We start from the raw sequence: 21,275 nt of genomic DNA, 5'->3' as shown, positions 1-21,275 counted from the left end.
TTTTTGCCTTTTTCTTAAAATGACAAATGTATCATAGTCTATGGGGCTACTGTACCTTTTCCATTTTTTATATTACTTTAGTTTTTCATTTATAGCTTTTATTAAGGGTTTGGAAAACCAGGGAGGATAACGATGACTTGGAGTTATGCATTTTTTTGGTACGTTAATATCAACTAACTCCCAAAGTTTAGCATAGAAACAAGCCGAGGCATCCTCCATATTCATCTTTGGTAACAAAATAGTTTCCTAAGATACCTACTGCGGAGAGATCCTTTTTGAGTTCGGAATAATCGCAATTTTTAAATAAATGTCTCACGAACAGCCGCTTGTAACGTTTTCTTTTTGGTTATACTAAAACTAATAATAAGGGATTTATGATGTGCATCTTCTGGAGTAAGGGATGTAATACACGAGGTAACCACGCAGTTACTTATGTCAGAAATTACAAGATCAAGAATACGATTATTAATAATATTACATTGTTAAATTGATGCATGTTCGTGGAGGATAAAAAATCAGTTAAACTGGTACAAAACGGATCATTGTTGTAATCAGGAGATAATTGACGTCATCAGATGATGTCCAGTCTAAATTTGGAAGATTGTAATCTCCTACCATAATAAAAACTTCATCAGTATGAGAATGATATTATATGGTAGAGCTTTTTTCCAAGTGCGCGCTCAGATTGGTTTTAAAATCGGTTCCGCGTGGATGGTAGGAACAACATAAATAATTTATAATTTTAGTGAGACTTTCAGTCTGCAAGGTAGGTAACCCAAAGATCCTCATCACTACTATTCCATTGAGGCTGAAGGGATGCACTGAATTCCAATTTCACTGCGATTAATACACCACCACCCATTTTTTTCCCAACTGATTTATAATCGCGATCTCGGCGAAAAACGTTATACCTAAAGTCAATTAGTTCAAAGACATTAAACCAATTCGCGTCAAACCAATTCGGACGATCCATAGACTAATGGCAATCTGTCGATCTGTCAAAGTGTTGATAAGCATTATTCGGCATGTATATATCGTAGATATGGAAATGAGTCACTTAATAAGGACTCCGACCGAATAGGTCAATTACGGATAGTGATTTGTTCGGACAGATTAGGTCAATTGTGTCTTTTGTTGCCGTAATAAAATGTATAGTACTTGCGCGTACGGACTACGGAATCTCGTCGCCACCCCCCCCCCCCCCCAAATCTATCAAAAATTACGCGCCCGAGTTGACTGACTCGAAGGGGTCAGCCCAGCCAAAGTGCAATGGAAGAGCCTCGCCCTAGGGCTAGGAAAGTAGCAACACCTTTGATTTTATTACCTTATTCCGAGACATAATCGTTAAATTTTATGAGGTTGAGAACAAAAGTTTTTGGTGTGGACTCAACTTATTGTTATTCTCTCGATCTTGAAAGAAGTGAGGTCCATTTACCTGGATTACCCAAAGAGATTGAAGACTGGAGAAGGAACATGCCATCATTTTCGTACGAAAAAATACGAATCAGAGAAAGACAATTGGTATTACTGGAGCTGCTAGCTTCAAGTTCGTGTCGTAAAACAACATGGCGGATATAATATTGTTATTCTCTCGATCTTGAAAGAAGTGAGGTCCATTTACCTGGATTACCCAGAGAGATTGAAGACTGGAGAGAAAACTTGCCATCATTTTCGTACGAAAAAATACGAATTGGAGAAAGACAGTTGAGTATTACTGGAGTTGCTAGCTTCAAGTTCATATCGTAAAACAACATGGCGGATATAATATTGTTATTCTCTCGATCAGTGGCGCACTCAGGATTTAATATTGGGGGCGGGGGCAAGGAGGAGAATGTAAATTAGTCCCATAGGCTATTTTTTTCTTCTTCATATAATTATTTTTACATATTATCACAATCATGGCCCCCACATCCTGAAGCGGGCCTCCAGGCTAGGATTTTTGGCGGGCCCCTCTACCTATCGCTAAAGATAAAGGCAGTGTGATGCTCTACAGTAGCGTTTTCCAAATAGTGTATGACACCAACACAAATACGTTGATTTCTAGTTGGTGTTTGTAGAAGTAAAATCTTAACGACATAACTGCATATTTCAGCCTTGTAGTCAATCCTTTCGCTGAAAGAAGTGACGTTAACTCCCCACAACAAAACCGATACAAAATCCCCAAACTAAGTCCCGCAGTTCACGCTGATCAGCTACCGACTACTCAGAGTGAGCTGTGGATGATGAAAGTCGAAGTCATGAATAAACTATAAGTAGTATTATAAAAGGTATTTCGTAAGATTAATCTTGTAATTTTGTAGGTCCTGCTCGCACACATTGCGAGTCAATATGTATCTAAGATGTTTTATTATGTTATTAATTTAAATCGCAGATCACGTTTAAGATGCTATTAACAATGTATAGAATCATGCGACAACTGTACGTTTCATATAAATGTTATTATCATGCAATTTAGCGCGAATATTGTCGCGCGACTTCTCTCTCTAATAGATGATATTATAATATAACCCTTTGAGTTAGACAGAGTCAACGTTCGGAACGAAATTCTCTCGTACATTTTGTTTGAAATGTAAAAGCATAGTGAGTGAGAAAGAGAGCACTATAGCAAGGCATCATCTATAGCCGAATCTCGTACGTGTAAGCGAGATGATTCCGTAATCCTAAAATATCGAATTAATTAAATCTTTTGCATATTAATCATCTGCGATGCGATTATTGATTCACATAAACTTAGCCGGCTCGCACATCACAACTCGCCTCGTGTGCCTTACCGCCATAAATCAAAGCTTCCGAGAACGGGCAGGCGGTGTTCCTTGATAAAACCTCGCACATCTGCCTAGCGATATCGACATTCGTCGCATCGGAGAGTCTCTCGTCTGCCATTTTTATTGTGTTGATTGTATGAACAAACGTCCAGCGATGAGCGAGCAATGACAGTGTAGACAGAGATAGAGACAGAAATGGCCGATGGCCGCGGGCTGTGCGCTTGCGCGTAGTCGACTTTTTTTAGATACGACATGCAGGCTGCATTAAATTCGACATGTTGCATCTGCGGATCGTCTCGCGTTGCAGTTGCAACGGCCAATCTTCGAAGCTCCATTTGATAACGTTTGTTTCTTGGTTTACGATGACGTCACATCGACGAATTCGTCGTAAGACGCATGCGGCGAGTTCTGATGTGCGAGCCCTCTTAGATATAAGGTAAACATTGTTGTATGTTGTTAGAATATGTTAATCTTAAGTTTTGGAGGTAAGCAGATAGAGCGTCGCTTGGGGGCGGCAGTTACTCGAAGGGCGGCAAATCGAGGAGAATCATTCCGTATATATAGAAATAGCTACCTAAACTTAGTAATAACGAAAATATCTTTCCATTAATAAATTCTGCTCACTGGCTGGAAACAAAATGCATTAATTAGTATTTTTTGTCGAGTTAGCGATGTCTAGTTTACTTCCGCTGCCCTTCGACGTCCATGATGATAGGAAACGACACCGTGCACGGATGATACAAAATACTGTAGAAAAAAATGGGGCGACATTTTGGCGCTGCCCAGGGGCGGCATTTTGTCTAGGGACGTCACTGCTGATGTGATGATAATTGATAAAATAACCTATTATGCACACTTAATTAATTTAAGTAATAAAATTGGGCCTAGGGTATTGTTATTGGTAATTGTTATTAGTTATTACTATTATTAGAATATAATATATTTTATAAAATAATATAACTTAAGATACAGTATCGATATGTATTTCAGTATAGAGGAGATCGATTACTTTGGGCAATATGTTACATTATTTTATTTTGAAATAACTTCTTTTGTCCTCATTTGGTCCTTTGTCGTTTAAAGTATAGAATTAAAATAAAACACAATAGTAAGTTTTTAGTACAAATTCCACTTCATTTAATAATAGTCAGGACCGGTTGAAGCGGGCGAAAGCGGCCCAGCCTATTTATTATTATGTGGGTGCTAATGTCCATTGGCAGCGGGCTAAATCTGCCATGACTATTGTTAAACTAAGTGTAATTAGTACCAGGTACACATTGTGTTTCATTTGAATTATTACAATATATTTCTACCAACAATTAACAGTTAACACTTCGTTATTTAATACCTCTATGGTTAACACCATAAAAGAAAACAATATAAAAATCCAACTGACGTAATTTTATTTCTAACCAACTTAGTAATTCTAAAATGTTGTATGTACAATGTACATCATGGCCCCCATACCTATCGCTAAGGTCAAAAGTAGCGTTTTCCAAATAGTGTTCGAGGCAAAGAGATTGGACTCCTCCCACAGAGGTAGCACACAAATGTCAGTGTGTACTCGTTTTGTGAGACAAAGTTTTATTTCTCTGAAATTAGGTACACTTTGCTGCAAATGGGCCATACTCGGACATAAAAACGCCCCACTGAGTATTTTTTTTATCAACACTTAAGCTTACAACCAATAATTTATGATAAACGTATTTTCATTATAAAAAGTTCCCGCAATAAAAACTTTATTAGGATTCAGGGTGAGAAAGAATAATGCAAATGGAAGTAAGTATTTTATTTTTAATAACACAAAAAACACAATATTTTGAAAAATTAAACATTAATCAGTTAATAACAAATGGTTAAATATTGGAATAAGAAATATGGTCTTGTTTTTACATATTGTTCTATATAAAATAACATAGCAATATTGTTTAGATAAAACGGTTAAATAAAAAACACAAATAATTACAGTTAAGGGGCGGCTGAAGAGCTCCGTATTCAAATATAATTTAGTATGAAATCGACCTCGGCGTCGTACGCACGTTAATTTAAATCGATCTTTTGGCAAAAATCACTAATCATCGGAGATTTTATTTAAAAAAAAAACATTATTATTACTATTGTCGACCTTCTACATTATTATTATTGTGGACAATCTTACATTGTTATTTGATAAACACCACCTGCACGTGTCCGCTGATCAGAAAACAGGGCTGTCAAAATAATATAATATTTGTAAAATGTTAATTTCATCATAGTTTTTAATCAAACCTGTGCAAGTACATACTGATAACTTGGGTGGATATCGTGGCAAACATACTATTGATATATCTACGGGTATATTATTATTATAACCCAATTCAAATTGACCATAGGTTGATACTCAAATACTATTATAGTATCTTTATGATTTCGAGAAAATAATACGATGGAATATATTATATAATCCATTTTGGTTGCCAGTTTTTACTGCGATGAATCACTGTGTTCCTTACTGTCTTTTTTTATTCGTAGGTTTGTTTACTATGTACACCGAGAAATTTCCATTAATAATATCGGAAATGAGTTGGAATATAATGCAACCAAAACTGGAAAAATTCTATTATGGGTGTTTACTTTTTGAATTAGTTGACCCCAGAAAAACAGGTACATGCCACTACGTGAACCACAGTGGATATTATGCCGGGTCCAAATTGGCAACATGTTGCCGGCAACCTCGTTAAATTTTACGATAAGTATGATAATTATCGTAAAAATTTTTAAGCCATTATGATAATTATCGTAAAATTTATCGAGGTTGTCGCGCGACATTGTTTTGCGCCAGTGTGGACCCGGCATTAGATGCACAAAACTTAAATAAAATATATTATAAATTAAATTTAAAAAGTACAATATAATTAATTGCGTCGGCAGCCCTGTCAGACACTTTTTCTAGCGACAGTCATTTTTTATAGTCATTTTTTATATGCCCGCCAGTCCGATGGATTAATAAAAAAATAATGTGTCTAGTGACTGTATGTTAATAATTATTTTTAGGCACTCTTAATATAATATATAATTTCGCCCATTGGCTTTACCCACCACTTGTTTCACTAGTATAAAAGTGAAGTTGCGCAGGCAATAAAAAGTCACTTTCTTTTTATAGGCAGACAGTAAATTCTACGTTTTAAAAAATATGCATTAGAATTAAACAATACCTATTATTTTTAATATGTAGGTCCTAAACATTACAAATAAGCACTATTCATTAGTAATGTTTTTTGGATAGCACATGAAATAAAAATGTAGGTTGATATGTATGTCAACATCCTTCGTATGTTTAGTTGTCGGACAATTTCAGGTTAAAAAGTTATTAATATATTATTAAGTTTATATCGTGGCCAACACATAATCAAAAAAGTTATCATATCCATCATATCAGTTGCAATACTTCCCACCAAAGAACTGATAAACATATTGAATTTAGTAACATTAAATGTTATTAGTAAATTTATTAGAAAATAAATTTTATTAGAAAGTACTATTTTTTGGTCACCCCATAGCTTCACTTCACAAGCTTCACTTGTAGGGAGTTTATTGAGACAAACATTAGCGGCAACCTTTTTATATTAACTAGTAGACCAGTTATTATGGACCACATGTAAAAAAATCATATTTTCAATTCTCAAGGCCGAGTCTGTAGAGCGTCCTCTTAATTACAAACAACAACAAAAAAGTTTATTATAGTACCTATGTACCTATTTATTATTTGTATTTTGAAAATAATTTTATGAAATAAAAATATAACATGGGTTCGTTTTTGACATATTGCGTATAAAATTACTTGTTTATATAAACCTATTAGACACAAAATACAGGTAGGTATGTTGAAAATTTGATTATAAGACTCTTTCATCCGGATGATGTGTCCACTTCTGATGAAATCATTTTCCAAGAAATGCTTCCCACACAATAATGAATATTGAGATGGCACCCAGCTCTCCCGCCCGACTACATCAATCCACAATTTCCAAAGAACTTCATTTTTCGGAAATCTGAAATAATTTAATTTATATAACATTATAAAATTGCTACATATACTCCATTACATACTTCATATAAATACAATTTTTTGTTTGGTATTCTTAAAAATATATTTAACTCTGAAATGAAATATAAAATCTATGTAAATAATGAATGTCATTAACTAGCACTAACAGTTTTTACTTTGAAAAACACATCGTATATTTTGGGTTCAAAATAATATTATGCATACGGCCCTGGATTTTTCGCAATAAGCAACCATTTGAAGTTTGATGTAAAAGTTGTGAATTGTCATTGTAAAAGATCTTTTAGGAAAAACTATCAATGTATAAATAATTAATAGTATGCATATACTTCCGAAATGCTGTTACTCATTTGTATTCTTTCATTAATAAACACTTTTTTACCGAATAATAACGTAGAATAATACAACACTCTTTGTCAATAAATGTAAAGAAAAATGTAATATTATTATTATAAATACCTGTGAAAAGATACGCCGGCATTTCTCCTGGCTTTGCATCCTATTGCACTGCAAGAGACCATGGTTTTTTTTAAAACTTAAAACGTGGACGAAAATATCTTTCTTCTTTCAAGATCGAGAGAATAACAATATTATATCCGCCATGTTGTTTTACCACACGAACTTGAAGTAGCAGGTCCAGAATACCAACTGTCTTTCTCCGATTCGTATTTTTTAGTACATAAATGATGGCATGTTCCCTCTCCAGTCTTCAACCTTTTTGGTTCGAGGTCAAATTAAGGGTAGGAATACACTGATTTTTAGAATTTTTAATATGTCCGCTAGAATTATGGAGTTGTCGAATATCAACACACAATAATCAAATATTGCACCTCACATCTTAATATTTACCTTATCCTTGAAGTATATTAAGCTTTGCGTACTATTTATGATTATAGTCAGCGCTCGAAATGGAAAATTTTACGAACCGGAGCGCTCAATATTTTATCGAAAATATTGACGTAGTTATGTAAGTTTATGTATATTTTATAAAAATAATTGCGTTAGATTTCTTCTTCTATGGCCTGTCTAGCTCAGATGGTCAAATTGATTTTTCCACGAAACGGAGCGATAATTTTGGGGATTTCGTGAACCGGAACGGCGCTCCGGTGCGCTCCAGTTCATTTCGAGCCCTGATTATAGTAAAATACTATTATTTTGATTCTGTAAAAAATGTCACAAAATAGGTAATAAATAAGTAATCAAAATAAGTGCTAGACATATGCTCCAATTGATTGGCAATCTCTACCTACACGGGAGAATAAAGAGTAAAAAATACATAGTCGATATCACTAAATTCCAGTACCTACCTACCTACGTAGCACTTCGTATCAAAATCAACTGGTATGTGAATTTTATCAACAATAATTATTAATGATCCATTATTACGTGAGTTGCTTGTTCTTTGATTATTTACCGACAGTCCTCGAAACAAGTAGCGACATGGACTCACGACTGAAATACGATCCGCAATTGATAAAAGTAATTAAAACTCTCGCACTAAAGTGATTATTTTTATGATGGCTTACCTCATTTTAACATGTCGCCATTTGTTTATCTTAATGTGGACGGTTTTGGCAACTCCAACATTTGTCAACATAGTGCAACAAACGATTAATGTAATTTATAGTCCACTAAAATATGATAATTATCGTCAAATTTTATGAGGTTGAGAACAAAAGTTGCTGGTGTATTCGCAGCTTTATATCCGCCATGTTGTTTTACGACACGAACTTGAAGCTAGCAGCTCCAGTAATACCAACTGTCTTTCTCCGATTCGTATTTTTTCGTACGTAAATTAATGATGGTATGTTCCCTCTCCAGTCTTCAATCTCTTTGATATAATATATAAGTAGTATAACCTTGTTTATTTTTATCAATTTTTTTTCATTCTTGTATTTGTACTTACATTGTTGACCATTTAAAAATGTATCTGTATTATGAAATAAAGGGGGGAGGCGCCAAGATTATTTATTTTTAAAGGGAGGCGTAGTAACATAAAGTTTGGAAAGCATTGATATACTATTGTCTATGCTCTATTCAGTGTTGCCATATCCACTGAAATTTCAGTAGATTTACTGATATTTTTTGATATTTTGGCAATATACCGAATCTACTGATATTTTATGAAATCTACTGATATTTCTTCATTCCACAAAATTCCACTATCCGTGAAAAAAACGAGTCGTCTTTGAAAATTTGGGAACCTGCGGCTGGTGGTGAAATATTTCTCATAAAAAAAACAAGCCGACTATGAAAAATTGGGAACCTGCGGTCCGCGGCGAAATTTTTTTCTTAAAACAGAAATCTACTGATATTTTGTCGAATCTACTGAATTTTTTTTACACATTGTACTGAAATTAAAATTTTTGACTTGGCAACACTGGCTCTATTGTCGGCGGTTCTCTATATTATCTATGGTCGGCAGCATCTAATTTCGCTTGCGTTTAAATTTTATGATTTTGGTATCAACATCAACCGTTATCCTGTTTAAATATCAATAATTTTGATTATTGTGTCGTAATATTGTATAGTAATGGCTATTTACCTTTAAGCCGACCTTTTTAATATCGCAGTTCTCTTATATATTGTGTAGTATTCCTAAAATGTCGCGGTAAGTTCATCTGTCAAATAGTACAACAAATAATATAGTTGTAAAACAAATGATAATCAGCATATTGATTTCATCTTTCGAAATATCTACAAACCTATCTTTTTATCTTAAACGAATAGATAGAAAGAATTATTGTCATTTAAAATCCGGGACGACAATTATACGAAAAATTCCTTAGGAACGTTTTGTATATCAACATTCTTTAGTATTTCGTACAGCATGCATGTCCATAATTTTAATTTTCGAATTTAAGAAACATACCGCATCTCAATTTTTTGGGGATATTGTATCATAATCCACTTTGCTAGTTTTGCAGCTAATTTAAAGACAAATACAATAAGTACACACCGTTTTGTACTTCATATATTTAATATTTTTTTGTGAATTGTCAAGCAGGAATGTACGCCAAGGATACTCAATGAAGGAAAAGAAAGCGATTGTTGACTATATCGTATCTAATGACGCATTTGGTAGAGTAAAAGGACGTGGGTTGTGGACTGATTTTGAGAATTCTGGGGTAAGTTTGTCAATCTATGATTTGAAAAGAGTAATAACCCGGTTTATGAAGGTGGTTGAAAATTGCAATTCTAGGATTTCGGGAATGTTATGTATATTTTTTTGATCTGGCAATTTGTAAAACAACTGACGTGTAAAAAAAACGGATGTAATTGTCCTGCAATTATAAAATGAATGTATGATAGGCCATAGGGAGTTATATTTTCAATGAAACAATTTTTCAACATTTTTTTCTAGTTAAGAAACTGGCTATTCTCTTTTGTGTTATATATTTTAGTACTAAAGTACCTACATCAACATAACTTATTTAAAATGATTTACTTAGGTACTATAGATAATATTTTGATATTTTCAATCCTGCGTATGTATTCCACTGTATTCACAGCGAGTGAAATATATTGCTACAGGATTATTGAGTTTTCAAGTAATCATGGTAATAACAGCTCTATAATCTTGGCGCAACACATTCCACTCACGGTGGGTACAATGGAATAAAAGCGCTGGTTTTTCTGAATTAGCAAATGTAGTGGAATACGGACATTCGAAATTCCATAATTGCAAGGGTGATAGCTTGTTATATAATATATATATTACCATATTTTTATTAGCTCGTATTCTTGTTTGTCCGGTACAAATTTTTTCTTGTGTGTAAAAAGTTCTTTTTATCTTGTAATTATTTGATAAATATATTAGCCACTCGCTCAACCTATTAGGTCCATTCTTTTGAGTCCAAACACACATTGAAAAAATGACACATGAATTTGCCAGACCTGGGACTTGAACTCGAGACCCACGACTTCATAAGCAGATACGATTACATCAGTCTTTTCATCAAATTGGTGACTACATTAAACAGTTTTCCCTCACATTTTTATGTCAAACCTTTCAAAGAAGTTTGAGATTGCTACTTTTATACAAAATATTTTAGTTTGACCCTAAGTGTCCGCAATATTAGTCCATGAAGCTCTTTGAGTTTAATTTTTTGACATGGCTACATAGTAACTCGCAGTGATGACACTGGTGACAGTTGAATATTGATTGACAAGTTACGTCGTAACTTCGGATATTTTACTTTGCTCAATGTGATCTTCGACACAATTACCGGGTGAATTTTGACCGAGAAACAGGAATTTTTCTATTTCGTATACACCGCCAAGGAACTATCCGAAGTCGATCTGTATGAAAATCTGCCGATGTAATTGTGAGCTTTTGCATCTATCATATCGACACCTTTGTTTGACAATTGTATTTGCAAATAGATTCACAAGCTAATTGAAATTTTATTAAATCCCCACTCTTATATTGAAGAAAATTAATAAGCTCCATCACACTACAAAACAATAATTATTGTCTATTGACGATTTTCTTTGACCAAAAATATCATTTAATAATATGGATTGAAGTGTCTCCGTTATGATATTGAATAATTTGACTTCATAATCAATTAAATCAGTGGATTTTTCTTTTTATTCATTCAGAATAATGCAGTAACCGTTAAGTAAACAAAGAAATGATAATCAATATCCTGGAATCAAAATATATCATCTACGGCCAATTGTTTTAATAATTATCTATTGGTCGCTTGTCAATTGGGAACACTATTCCAACACGTATTAAGTAGGTAAATAAGCAATTCCGTTTGTGGTAAATCGTTCATTTTATTTACTTCTAGGGTACTGGAAGAACCTGGCAAAGCGCGAAAGAAGTGTTCATCAAAAGAATATTGCCTGAAATTAATAACCCATATTACAAGTTGTCAGCTGAACAAATAAATTTCTTCAGAAGGGGGTAAGAATAATCTATCATCTTTTTGGTATGCAATAATTTCATCAAAACATATTACTTAACATTCTTTTTATTTCAATTATTTTTTACACAAGGTTTTACATTTGTTTTATAACATACATATTTTGGAACACGTCAGAAACATACCTCTTTCAAAATGAGACGCCTCCTTAACAATCAAGACTTTAACATAGATCAGAGACTGTGTCTGATTGTCTGTTATGTGGGCTTTGATGATATGGAGGTATTGACGCTAAACCAGGAAAAGTCACGTAGAGTTAAGGCTATACTTCAGCTGGGGCACGGTCTAAAACGATCGTGACTGCGTGACGCGAAAAATGTGCAAACAACGCGCGCAGAATAAAACATAATTTGTCATAAAAATTCAACATGCGTCCATTTACTGTTATGTTTATTGTTCTATTTGTAATAATAATATATTCATTGACATGTTTTCTTTTTCAAGTAAATGGGTAACGTTTTTTAGTCATCTTTACACGATTTAAGGATTAATTCCCCCGACGCCATCACAAAACAAATTCACGTGTTCACAGCTCTACTTTCGCTCTCCGATTGGCAGCCAGTCCAAAATTTCATCGCACCTATAGTTAAAAATTATTTGCCGTTTCACTTATGTACGCTCCTAAGATTATCGAGATGTGGCTGTATAGATGCATCTGAAAAATCCTTGAACTGATCGGCTGGCAAATGTTGATGTTCTCAAACAAATGGAAAAGCACCGAGAAGTTAACTGCATAGTATCAAAACCAGAAAACCACAGTACCTCGGCCACATTATGAGAAGACTTAAGTACACCATTCCCCAACTTGTCATCCAAGGAATGTAAATGTAGCTGAGGATGATGCCACATTTCGTGGCTTAAGAACTAGCAGATGACAGATCAATGGTTGCCTTGATGGTGGCTGACCTGTCAGGGGATGACACAATAAGAAGAAGACACATATCTATTTATTACAAAAAATATTTGTACCATGCGGGACTTGAACCTGCATCCATCGGATTCCGGCCAGTGTTCTTACACAATCAAAATCTTATGCCGGTTCTAGGCAATGTGTTAAATAATATCAACCTATTTGAACATTGAATACTACATACTGGATTGCACGTTGTAACAATGTTTAAAAGATACTTGCAGTATATTCATGAATACACTCTTCAATCATTGGTATTGAATCATTGATACACCCTCTAGTCGAATATTATTTCTCTTCAACACATAGTCTGGACCTAGCCGAAAAGTGAATATGTTTTGATTGAGAGCATTATTATAACATAAATTGCATTTGTTGTTTCCACATATTCAATGTATGTATGTAGTTTTGTTTACTTTTTGTTGTATTAAAAGGTTAATTTAATTTCCCTTAATTTCAGATTAAGTCAGCCACCTGGGAACACTTTAGATTGGATTTGTAAAGGTCAAAAGAGCAAAGAGAATGTTGACGGTAAGTGAATGGTGACTTTTTTTAATGATGTTTCTTGGCCGATCGCTTTTTTTCGGTGCTACGTAAAAATATTTAAAGGTTTCTGTTATGTGTTGGATAGGATATAAAATTTAGTATTTTTATTTATTTAGATAGTAATTTAGTTGAGAATCGCGGATTTAAACAATATAATCAATAGAAATAAGCCTAAATCATTATCATCCATTTTCTTGGTTACAATGATGACGTATATGTATCAATATAATATTATTATTATGTAGATATTGCTAGAACACTAGGTTGAACAGTTTATTAGTTATTATTAATCTCCTATATATTATTATCCTAAGAGATTTTGGAAAACGCACCGACAGCCCATTTAAGCGACATTTTATTGTTATTTTTACATCTTCACTTCGAAATGTGCGCTACCAATTCATCTACTGATTGAATTGACCACATTTCAGAAATTTTCAATGATTTTACGGGTACATACGTGACGTTTATATCCAATATTTTCTCATATACCGTATACGATTTGCCATATTTCTTTTAACGCACAGCAGAATGACGTCTTCATCGCTTAAGACCTTCTAATCCTTTATTGACAAACGGAATCGATTATTTTTATTCAAATATCGTAATGTAGGCATTGGCGCACTTTTTTCCGGTGAAAAAACAATAATCTTGGTACAATTCACTACGTAAATTAAATTTTGACGGGCGTGTTCGCCGCTGCTATAGTATCATAGATAACGTGATATTCCAAATTTGATTTTTTAAAATACTTTGTGGCTGTTCACGCACTGTTTTTTTATTGAATAATAACCTTATAGTCACATTAAACTAACAAAGTTGCCATTGCAAACAATGAAAGAAATTAATACGAATTGTTATAGTTATCAAAATGTGTGATATTGTATAATATCTACCTATTTTTATCGTCCCTATCATCATCAATCTTGACCTATCTACTGCTGGATGAAGGTCTTTTTAACCTTATTCTACTCATTATTATGTGTAAATAAGTATTGTTGTATTTATCAAAATCAGTGATATTATATTATCTTCCTATCTATATATAATGCCATTATTATCACGAGCCTCAATAAATCCACTGCTGGATGAAGGCCTCTCTACGTTGATTGTATTCTTGACAGTATTGAATTTCTATATTCATTAAAAATGCTATTGTTATTTATCTACATATTCATATCGCCATCATAATCATCATCATCATCAACCAGGATCAATCCACTGCTGGATGAAGGGTTCCGCAACCTGATTCTACTACTATCGGTTTAACGAATTTGTGATATTATACCTATTTCTATCATTCTTATCATCATTGATCTGAACCAATCCACTGCTGGATAATGGCCTCCCTAGCCCGGTTCTACTCCTTTCTGTCATATGAATTGCTGTATTTATCAAAATCGGTGATATTATATTTATCTACATATTCATATCGTCATCATCAACCAGGATCAATCCACTGCGTAATAAAGACCTCCCTAGCCTGATTCTACTCCTTTCTGTCATATGATTTTCTGTATTTATCAAAATCGGTGATATTACATTTATCTACATATTCATATTGTCATCATCATCAACCAGGATCAATCCACTGCTGGATGAAGGGTTCCGCAACCTGATTCTACTACTATATTATACCTATTTCTATCATTCTTATCATCATTGACCTTAACCCATCCACTGCTGGATAAAGGCCTCCCATGCCTGATTCTACTCCTTTCTGTCATTTGAATTGCTGTATTTATCAAAATCGGTGATATTATATTATATCCATTTATATTTCCATTATCATCATGAACCTGAATCAATCCACCGGTGGATGAAGGCCGCTCTAAGTTGTTTGAATTTCTGTCGGTCATATGAATTGCTATATTTATCAAAATTGCTGATATTATATTTACCCATTCATAATATCTTCATTATCATCATCAACCAAGATCAATCCACTGCTGGATGAAGGTTATCCCAATCAGTGGCGGCCGGTGGTTACCAAAATTGCTTTCATAGGGGGTGCACTAAAAACTTTCTTACCTTATTTAAAAAGAAGATCAATTCGGCGTTGTTTCTGCTTAGCGAACACCTCAATCACTTTCTCATTAAAGTCTGGAACTGATTGTAAAAGTTTTTTCTCGATGCTTAAAGGCCATATTCCATTGGCAGACGCACAGACCCAACCCGATCCAACGATCGACGCCAACCGTCGTCGCTAGCTATTTGCAATTACACGCAACGATTCAATCTCGTTGGTCCTTGATTTGATTGGTTAAAATAATACTAGTGTTGCTATTATTAAAAATATAGGTTGAGTGAAAACTAGATATTTCTTAGATTGGTGGCTACACTGAACGCATTCCCGCGCATTTTTACGTCAACAAAACTGAGCTGTCAGCTGTCAAACCTAGCGAGCATCAGATCTGTTAAAATTTATGCGGCCGTTTGACATTTATAGAAAGTTTGTATACTTATTGTTAATTTACATCATGAATAACTGGGCGAGCTTGAATCTCCAAGCCAATTGAGTAATTCGAATATCGAAATCGAATAATCCAAAGACTAATTTATTGTAGCGAGTATGGCTATATTTCAATTGGCTCAGGCGGTCAGGACTCGCCGTAAACGAAAACACTGGGTCAAAAGTTGGCTAACTGAAGAACAGCGTGATCGCCATTGAATATGGCGGGTTTTTTTACGTTCCACACTATATCTTTGGCGTGTATTTATTCGACGAGGACTGTGTCCTCGGTGATACTCCATATATATTTTTTAAGTTTTCGCCATCTTGTAGTTGTTCAGTTGAAATCGACCAGTAGAATGAAATTAACGACCGTTTGCATGATCAGGCGCATATTCGGCTATTTTCGTACGCTTTCGGCAATCTTCGCTTGATAATGAAAGGATCGCACGATGGATAATAGAAAATTTTCCACTTTCGACCCGATCGCTCACGATCCTTGAAAACCATAGAGAATAGAGTTTGACAGTCGTGGCAGACGATCGGGCCAGACGCAATCTGCCAATGGAATATGGGCTTAACACAGATAGACAATTAAGTCTGTCCTGGTTCATGGTATTTCTTAAAAACGATTTAATTCTTTTAAGGGTTGAAAAACACCTTTCACTTTCCACAGATGTCATCGGAATTGTACAAATGATTTTTAAAAGTTTAGTACATTGGGAAAATGATGTCATTAAATTATTATTATAAAACAATTGTAAAATAGCTATAGCACCATCCGCGTTTTTAAAATCGTCCCTTTTGTAAATAACTGATAATTCGTGTTTACGTTTAAATTTATCCAAAAAGTCATATGATTCCAGGGTCATTTTAAAATCATTCTCAGGAAAATTAACCCTGTATCCTTAAAAATTAGACAAGGAAAACAAAAAAATGTATTCAATCTCTCACAACCACATAACCATAAAGCCTTGTCATACATTTCCTTTCGAAAAGAACGTGTAAAGACTTTTTGTTTTATTTCACATATTTTTTTATTATTTAATTCAGGCTTCGGTGGACCAGCCTTTTTTATTTTGATTCTTTCTTCGAAGGAACTCTTGTTATGTTTAATATAGTCTACATTTATCGATATCATTATAAAACACACACACTTCACTGATTAAACAATCGTATAATATTATTCATAATTTCTTTTTACAAAGAAAATTATCGAAATAAAGTGATAGACAGAACGTGACTATACATCGCAGCAGCAGAAACTAAACTGCAATAATTTAAAAGACAATATAAAAAAAATCGTTTGTTTTGAATACGTATTTTTCGACACAGGATATTGAATTATCGACGACAAGGCGTCGGCAATAAAACTTAACGCGAGTCGGGTATTGTTAAACATATGACATCATGTTCACTCACTTGCTAAAAGAACATGATAACTCAGATATTATTTTTTTATAAATTATAATCAAATATTTGCAAATATAGAACGATTTAAGGATCGTAACCATAATTTTTATGTTGATAGTAAATTTGTATTCAATATCAGCCTATTTCCAATGAATTTATATGAGATTTAAATAAAAAATATCTTTTTTTTATCAATCCTGCTAAATCTCAGTTACTACACTTTTCCGCGTCTTCCTACTGTTTTTTTGTGTGTGTCGAATTTCATGAACTGGTCGGCGTCCCAGAAAGCAATAAAATCTTGGGTTTTTATGACATGTTTATGAGTTTCACGTATCGGGTTGATCTGTTATTACCCAATGTAATATGAATGGCAAACTAAGATCGATATTAGTGCATTACCACGAGCGCTCCATTATGGTGACTGTTCACTGAGTACATGCTTTTGGTATAAATTTACATGGATTAAATTGCGATAAACGAGTGATGACTTATGAATAGCATTGTTGCACATTGAGTGATATTTAGGAAAAAGCAGTGCAGCGCACATGCATGGTGTTAGAGGAGCCGCCGCTGATCCCAATCTAATTCTACTCTTCTTGGTCATATAAACTGCTATATTTTTTTTAATTTGTGATTTTATATACCTACCCATTTATATCGTCATTATCGTCATCAACCTGTATCAATCCACTGCTGGATGAAGGCCTCTTTAAGCTGATTCCACATCTTTAGGTCTTATAAATTCCTATTCTCATCAAATATAATATGTATTGCTTCATTATTTATCAACATTTGTCTCGATATGAATGTCCCGCACCGGGAAACTATATTGTTTAAGGTTAATTTTTAATTCAAATTTTGATTTTTCAAATATTCTATGGCTGCAAGCATTTATTTTTCATAGCCAATGAAACAAAATAATGTTTAAATTTATTTTTTACACTGCTAACCTTCTATTATCTCAATGAGACCCGAAGGAGATTAATATCACGTTATATTGGATCGTTATTTATGATTATCACATAATATATTGCTTTACATTCAAATGATTGAGATGTATAATTATTTATCATATTTAACTGCACATACATACACATATATTGTATTAAAATTAAAGTGTCAGTGGTAGCAATGGGCGAATGCCAGCTGTTCTGCTAGGCATAGCAGCCTAAGGTGGTGTAAGACGATATTGTAAAGGCCAGACTCCTGAATAGACTACGCATATGAGCCCAAATTTATATTGGCAGTGACGATTTGCAAATCGTAAAACTGACAAATCAGCGAAATGTCAAACTGTCTGACGTAAATAAAAAACCAATCCCGAAGGGGAAACTATGGCGCCATCTTTGCATACTTCACAATTATATTAAAATCCAACACCGCCAAGCCGTCTGCAAGACCTAGCGAGACAGACTGGCGACCGCCAGCTGGCTCAGCTAGTTGTATATAATTATTATACATTCACCTTCTAGATATTCGCTGTTCTATATTACTTTAGTTCTTTAAGCTTCTGATTTAATTTACCTATCATATCTGAAATAGCTCTAGCAATAGCAATTTGTTCTACATGAAAACATTGATGTATGACGTATGTAAAGCAAACACTTGTTAATTCTCCACTTGACAGTTCATTTCAAAATTCTACAAAAACCAGAACTAACAATTGTTTGTTTCCCACACTTGAGGGTTGGATTGTATAGTGGGCTTTTGAAAGCTTTACCTTTATATGATTTTTTTTTTAGATAAAAATATTCCCATCGGTCGTCATGAAATAACCGATAAATCTTCGGATTCTGAATTAGTTCTTACCGAGTCCGGTAAGGTCAGCGGTGAACCTAGGATATCTGTCGACGGCACTCCCATTGCTAATAGCGATAACATGAATCAATTAATCGACATTATCGGACAAAACGAGCCAATCAATAGGGTTAACATTTTCGCCGATAGTGAATTGATTGCTCCAAAGGATATCGTGGATAGTGTAAACCTTTCATCAGACAGTGATAAGATTGAGTTCGGTCCGTTGACAGTTGCAGACGGTAGGAATGTCCGCAATCAGAAGTTGCCGATCGATCAGCTTGGCGCTCGACAAAATTTACTAGACAATATTCTTTTACCGTCTTCGTCTTCTTCGGAGGAAGGAAAAAATACACCCATTCCTAAAAATCTATCATCAAAGCTGGGATATTCTACTGGTATGTAAAAATAAAAGATGAACACTCACCGAAACAATGAAATATTGTGACAAGTGAATTGACAGAAACTTGTCACTTATATATCGTCACCGTATAGCGCTCCTACAACACTAATAAATCACTATCTACCCACTTTATGAAACTTCATAAACATAGTTATTTTCTTACAATGTATCATAGTAATATTATGTAATAAAACTATACAGTTATGAATATGTGGTTGAGTATTTTCAATTACTACCCGTTTTTCTGATGGTTTTGAAATGTCAGTTATTGACTGCGCTCTACGATGACGATATAGTTATTTTAGTTTTCTCAGCTTTAAATAACAGCTTTAATAACATATGTATGGTTAAAAACTAACAATATACGTGCTATTTAATGTGCAATTCTACACAATATGTAACGATCGATAACTTCCGAAACCCCCCAAAAGCAAATGAAAAAGTGTCACTATATAGACACTGATTAATTGAAAAGATACAAATAAATGCTAATTATATCCAATTGGATAATAAAAATGGGCTTATAGTTTTAATTAGAAAGTACAATATATTCGAAAAAAGATAGATTTCATTGTTAAAACCATCCATTTATGCTTGAAACATAATAACGTTGTTTATCACAAATATAGAATTGTGAATTTATCAGTATTCAGAAATAGACGCCCCATATAATTTATATTAATAATTGTAGTAATATATTCTAAAAATATTTTTTTACATATTATATTATCTATTAATTTATTTATTTATTACTAAGTACTTATATTACATAATACAAGTGAATACCGTTTGATCTAATTTTATGCGAGGTAATCAGGCAAAGAGGCGTAAAAAGTGCAAAGTTATAAAACATATTATACCCTAATAAATTATCAACCAAGAACATGTAAAATATTTCTTCTGTTCTTTTTAGTTAGTAGGTATAGAATTCAGAACACATATATTTCTGAAAATTTACAATTGTGACAGAGGTCATTTCATCAGCAAGAAGATAAATGTACTTACTTGGATTTTAGTTGTCATTGAACAAGGAAATAAAAGATGACATGTATTTCATCTTATTCGGAATTTAAAAGTATTTTTGTGCACATCTTCCTTTTGTTGACATTGTGGCGATGATGGTTGAAAGTCAACCATTAATTTTAAGATATAAAGCAAAAATAAGTAAATAGTTACGCCTTTCTTACAGGAAAAACATTTGTTTCGAGAAATCCAGCAAAGAAAATAATCTCTTCGGAGGTTAAAAATTTCGATGATGTAAATCGGGTATCGAAGACTTATTACCCCAAACGCTCAAGGTTAGTAACGGTCACATTCACAATCATGTATCCAACGGCGATTTTCTTTAACGCATATAACGTGATTCATTAGGATATAATATAAAAGGGAGCCTCGAAAAAGTTCAAACAAATCATATAATATTATTAAATAATTACTTACGCGATAGGTGATGGCATCATTCGCATTCAACCGAATTGAATTCACATTGAACGAATTCAAATGTCAATTATTTTACTTGTGCGTTGATCATTTATAGCAGGTACATGTATTGTAATGCAATTGCTCATGAAATCATTTTGATTTTGTAACAATTATTTTTTGTTATTATTATACATTTATTTTAATTTAGTAGTTGCATTAAATAAATAACAAAACAAAAAAACATCAGAAACAAAAATGGTAGTATCCATTCTCGTAAAATGTCAGTAAGTCAATACAAACATATTATTTCTTTATAGGTATAACTCCTGAAAACACTATTTATATAGAATGTTATTTATTATTAGTATGAACAACATTTTAGAATACAATGTTAAGAAGATAATCCTATAAGAATGAAATTATACATGTTTGTGGACTTGCCAAGATTTTATAGTAATAGAAATGGCCATTTTTGTTTTTAGAGCCGTTAAATACAGTGTGATCATCGCATATGTTAAATCACCACATTATAGTCTGATGCATGGTATGTCAGAAATCACTTAACATATTTATGAATATTATATTTAA

At 33.5% G+C, this 21,275-nt stretch overlaps 1 protein-coding gene across 3 annotated transcripts in view; it reads left to right on the top strand.

The window, feature by feature from the left end:
- Window positions 1-9,224: 9,224 nt before the first annotated feature.
- LOC147066382 (uncharacterized) overlaps window positions 9,225-21,275 on the top strand; it is a 39,631-nt gene continuing 27,580 nt past the window's right edge. For 2 of the 3 annotated variants that reach the window (XM_085955779.1, XM_085955778.1), the window contains exons 1-6: window positions 9,225-9,421; window positions 9,818-9,938; window positions 11,610-11,725; window positions 13,115-13,185; window positions 18,808-19,260; window positions 20,455-20,563. In XM_085955779.1, the coding sequence (XP_085811905.1) occupies window positions 9,414-9,421; window positions 9,818-9,938; window positions 11,610-11,725; window positions 13,115-13,185; window positions 18,808-19,260; window positions 20,455-20,563 (878 nt within the window). In that variant the 5' untranslated portion in view covers window positions 9,225-9,413. The remainder of the gene's footprint in view (window positions 9,422-9,817; window positions 9,939-11,609; window positions 11,726-13,114; window positions 13,186-18,807; window positions 19,261-20,454; window positions 20,564-21,275) is intronic. The other variant, XM_085955780.1, reaches the window with a different exon arrangement.

The sequence above is a fragment of the Rhyacophila brunnea genome, unplaced genomic scaffold, assembly GCF_057557595.1.
Source record: "Rhyacophila brunnea isolate RB1 unplaced genomic scaffold, BYU_Rbru_1.0 scaffold_5, whole genome shotgun sequence".
NCBI lineage: Eukaryota > Metazoa > Arthropoda > Insecta > Trichoptera > Rhyacophilidae > Rhyacophila > Rhyacophila brunnea.
The sequence above is the reverse complement of the archived record's forward strand: the minus strand, read 5'-3'. Positions and strand labels throughout refer to the sequence as shown.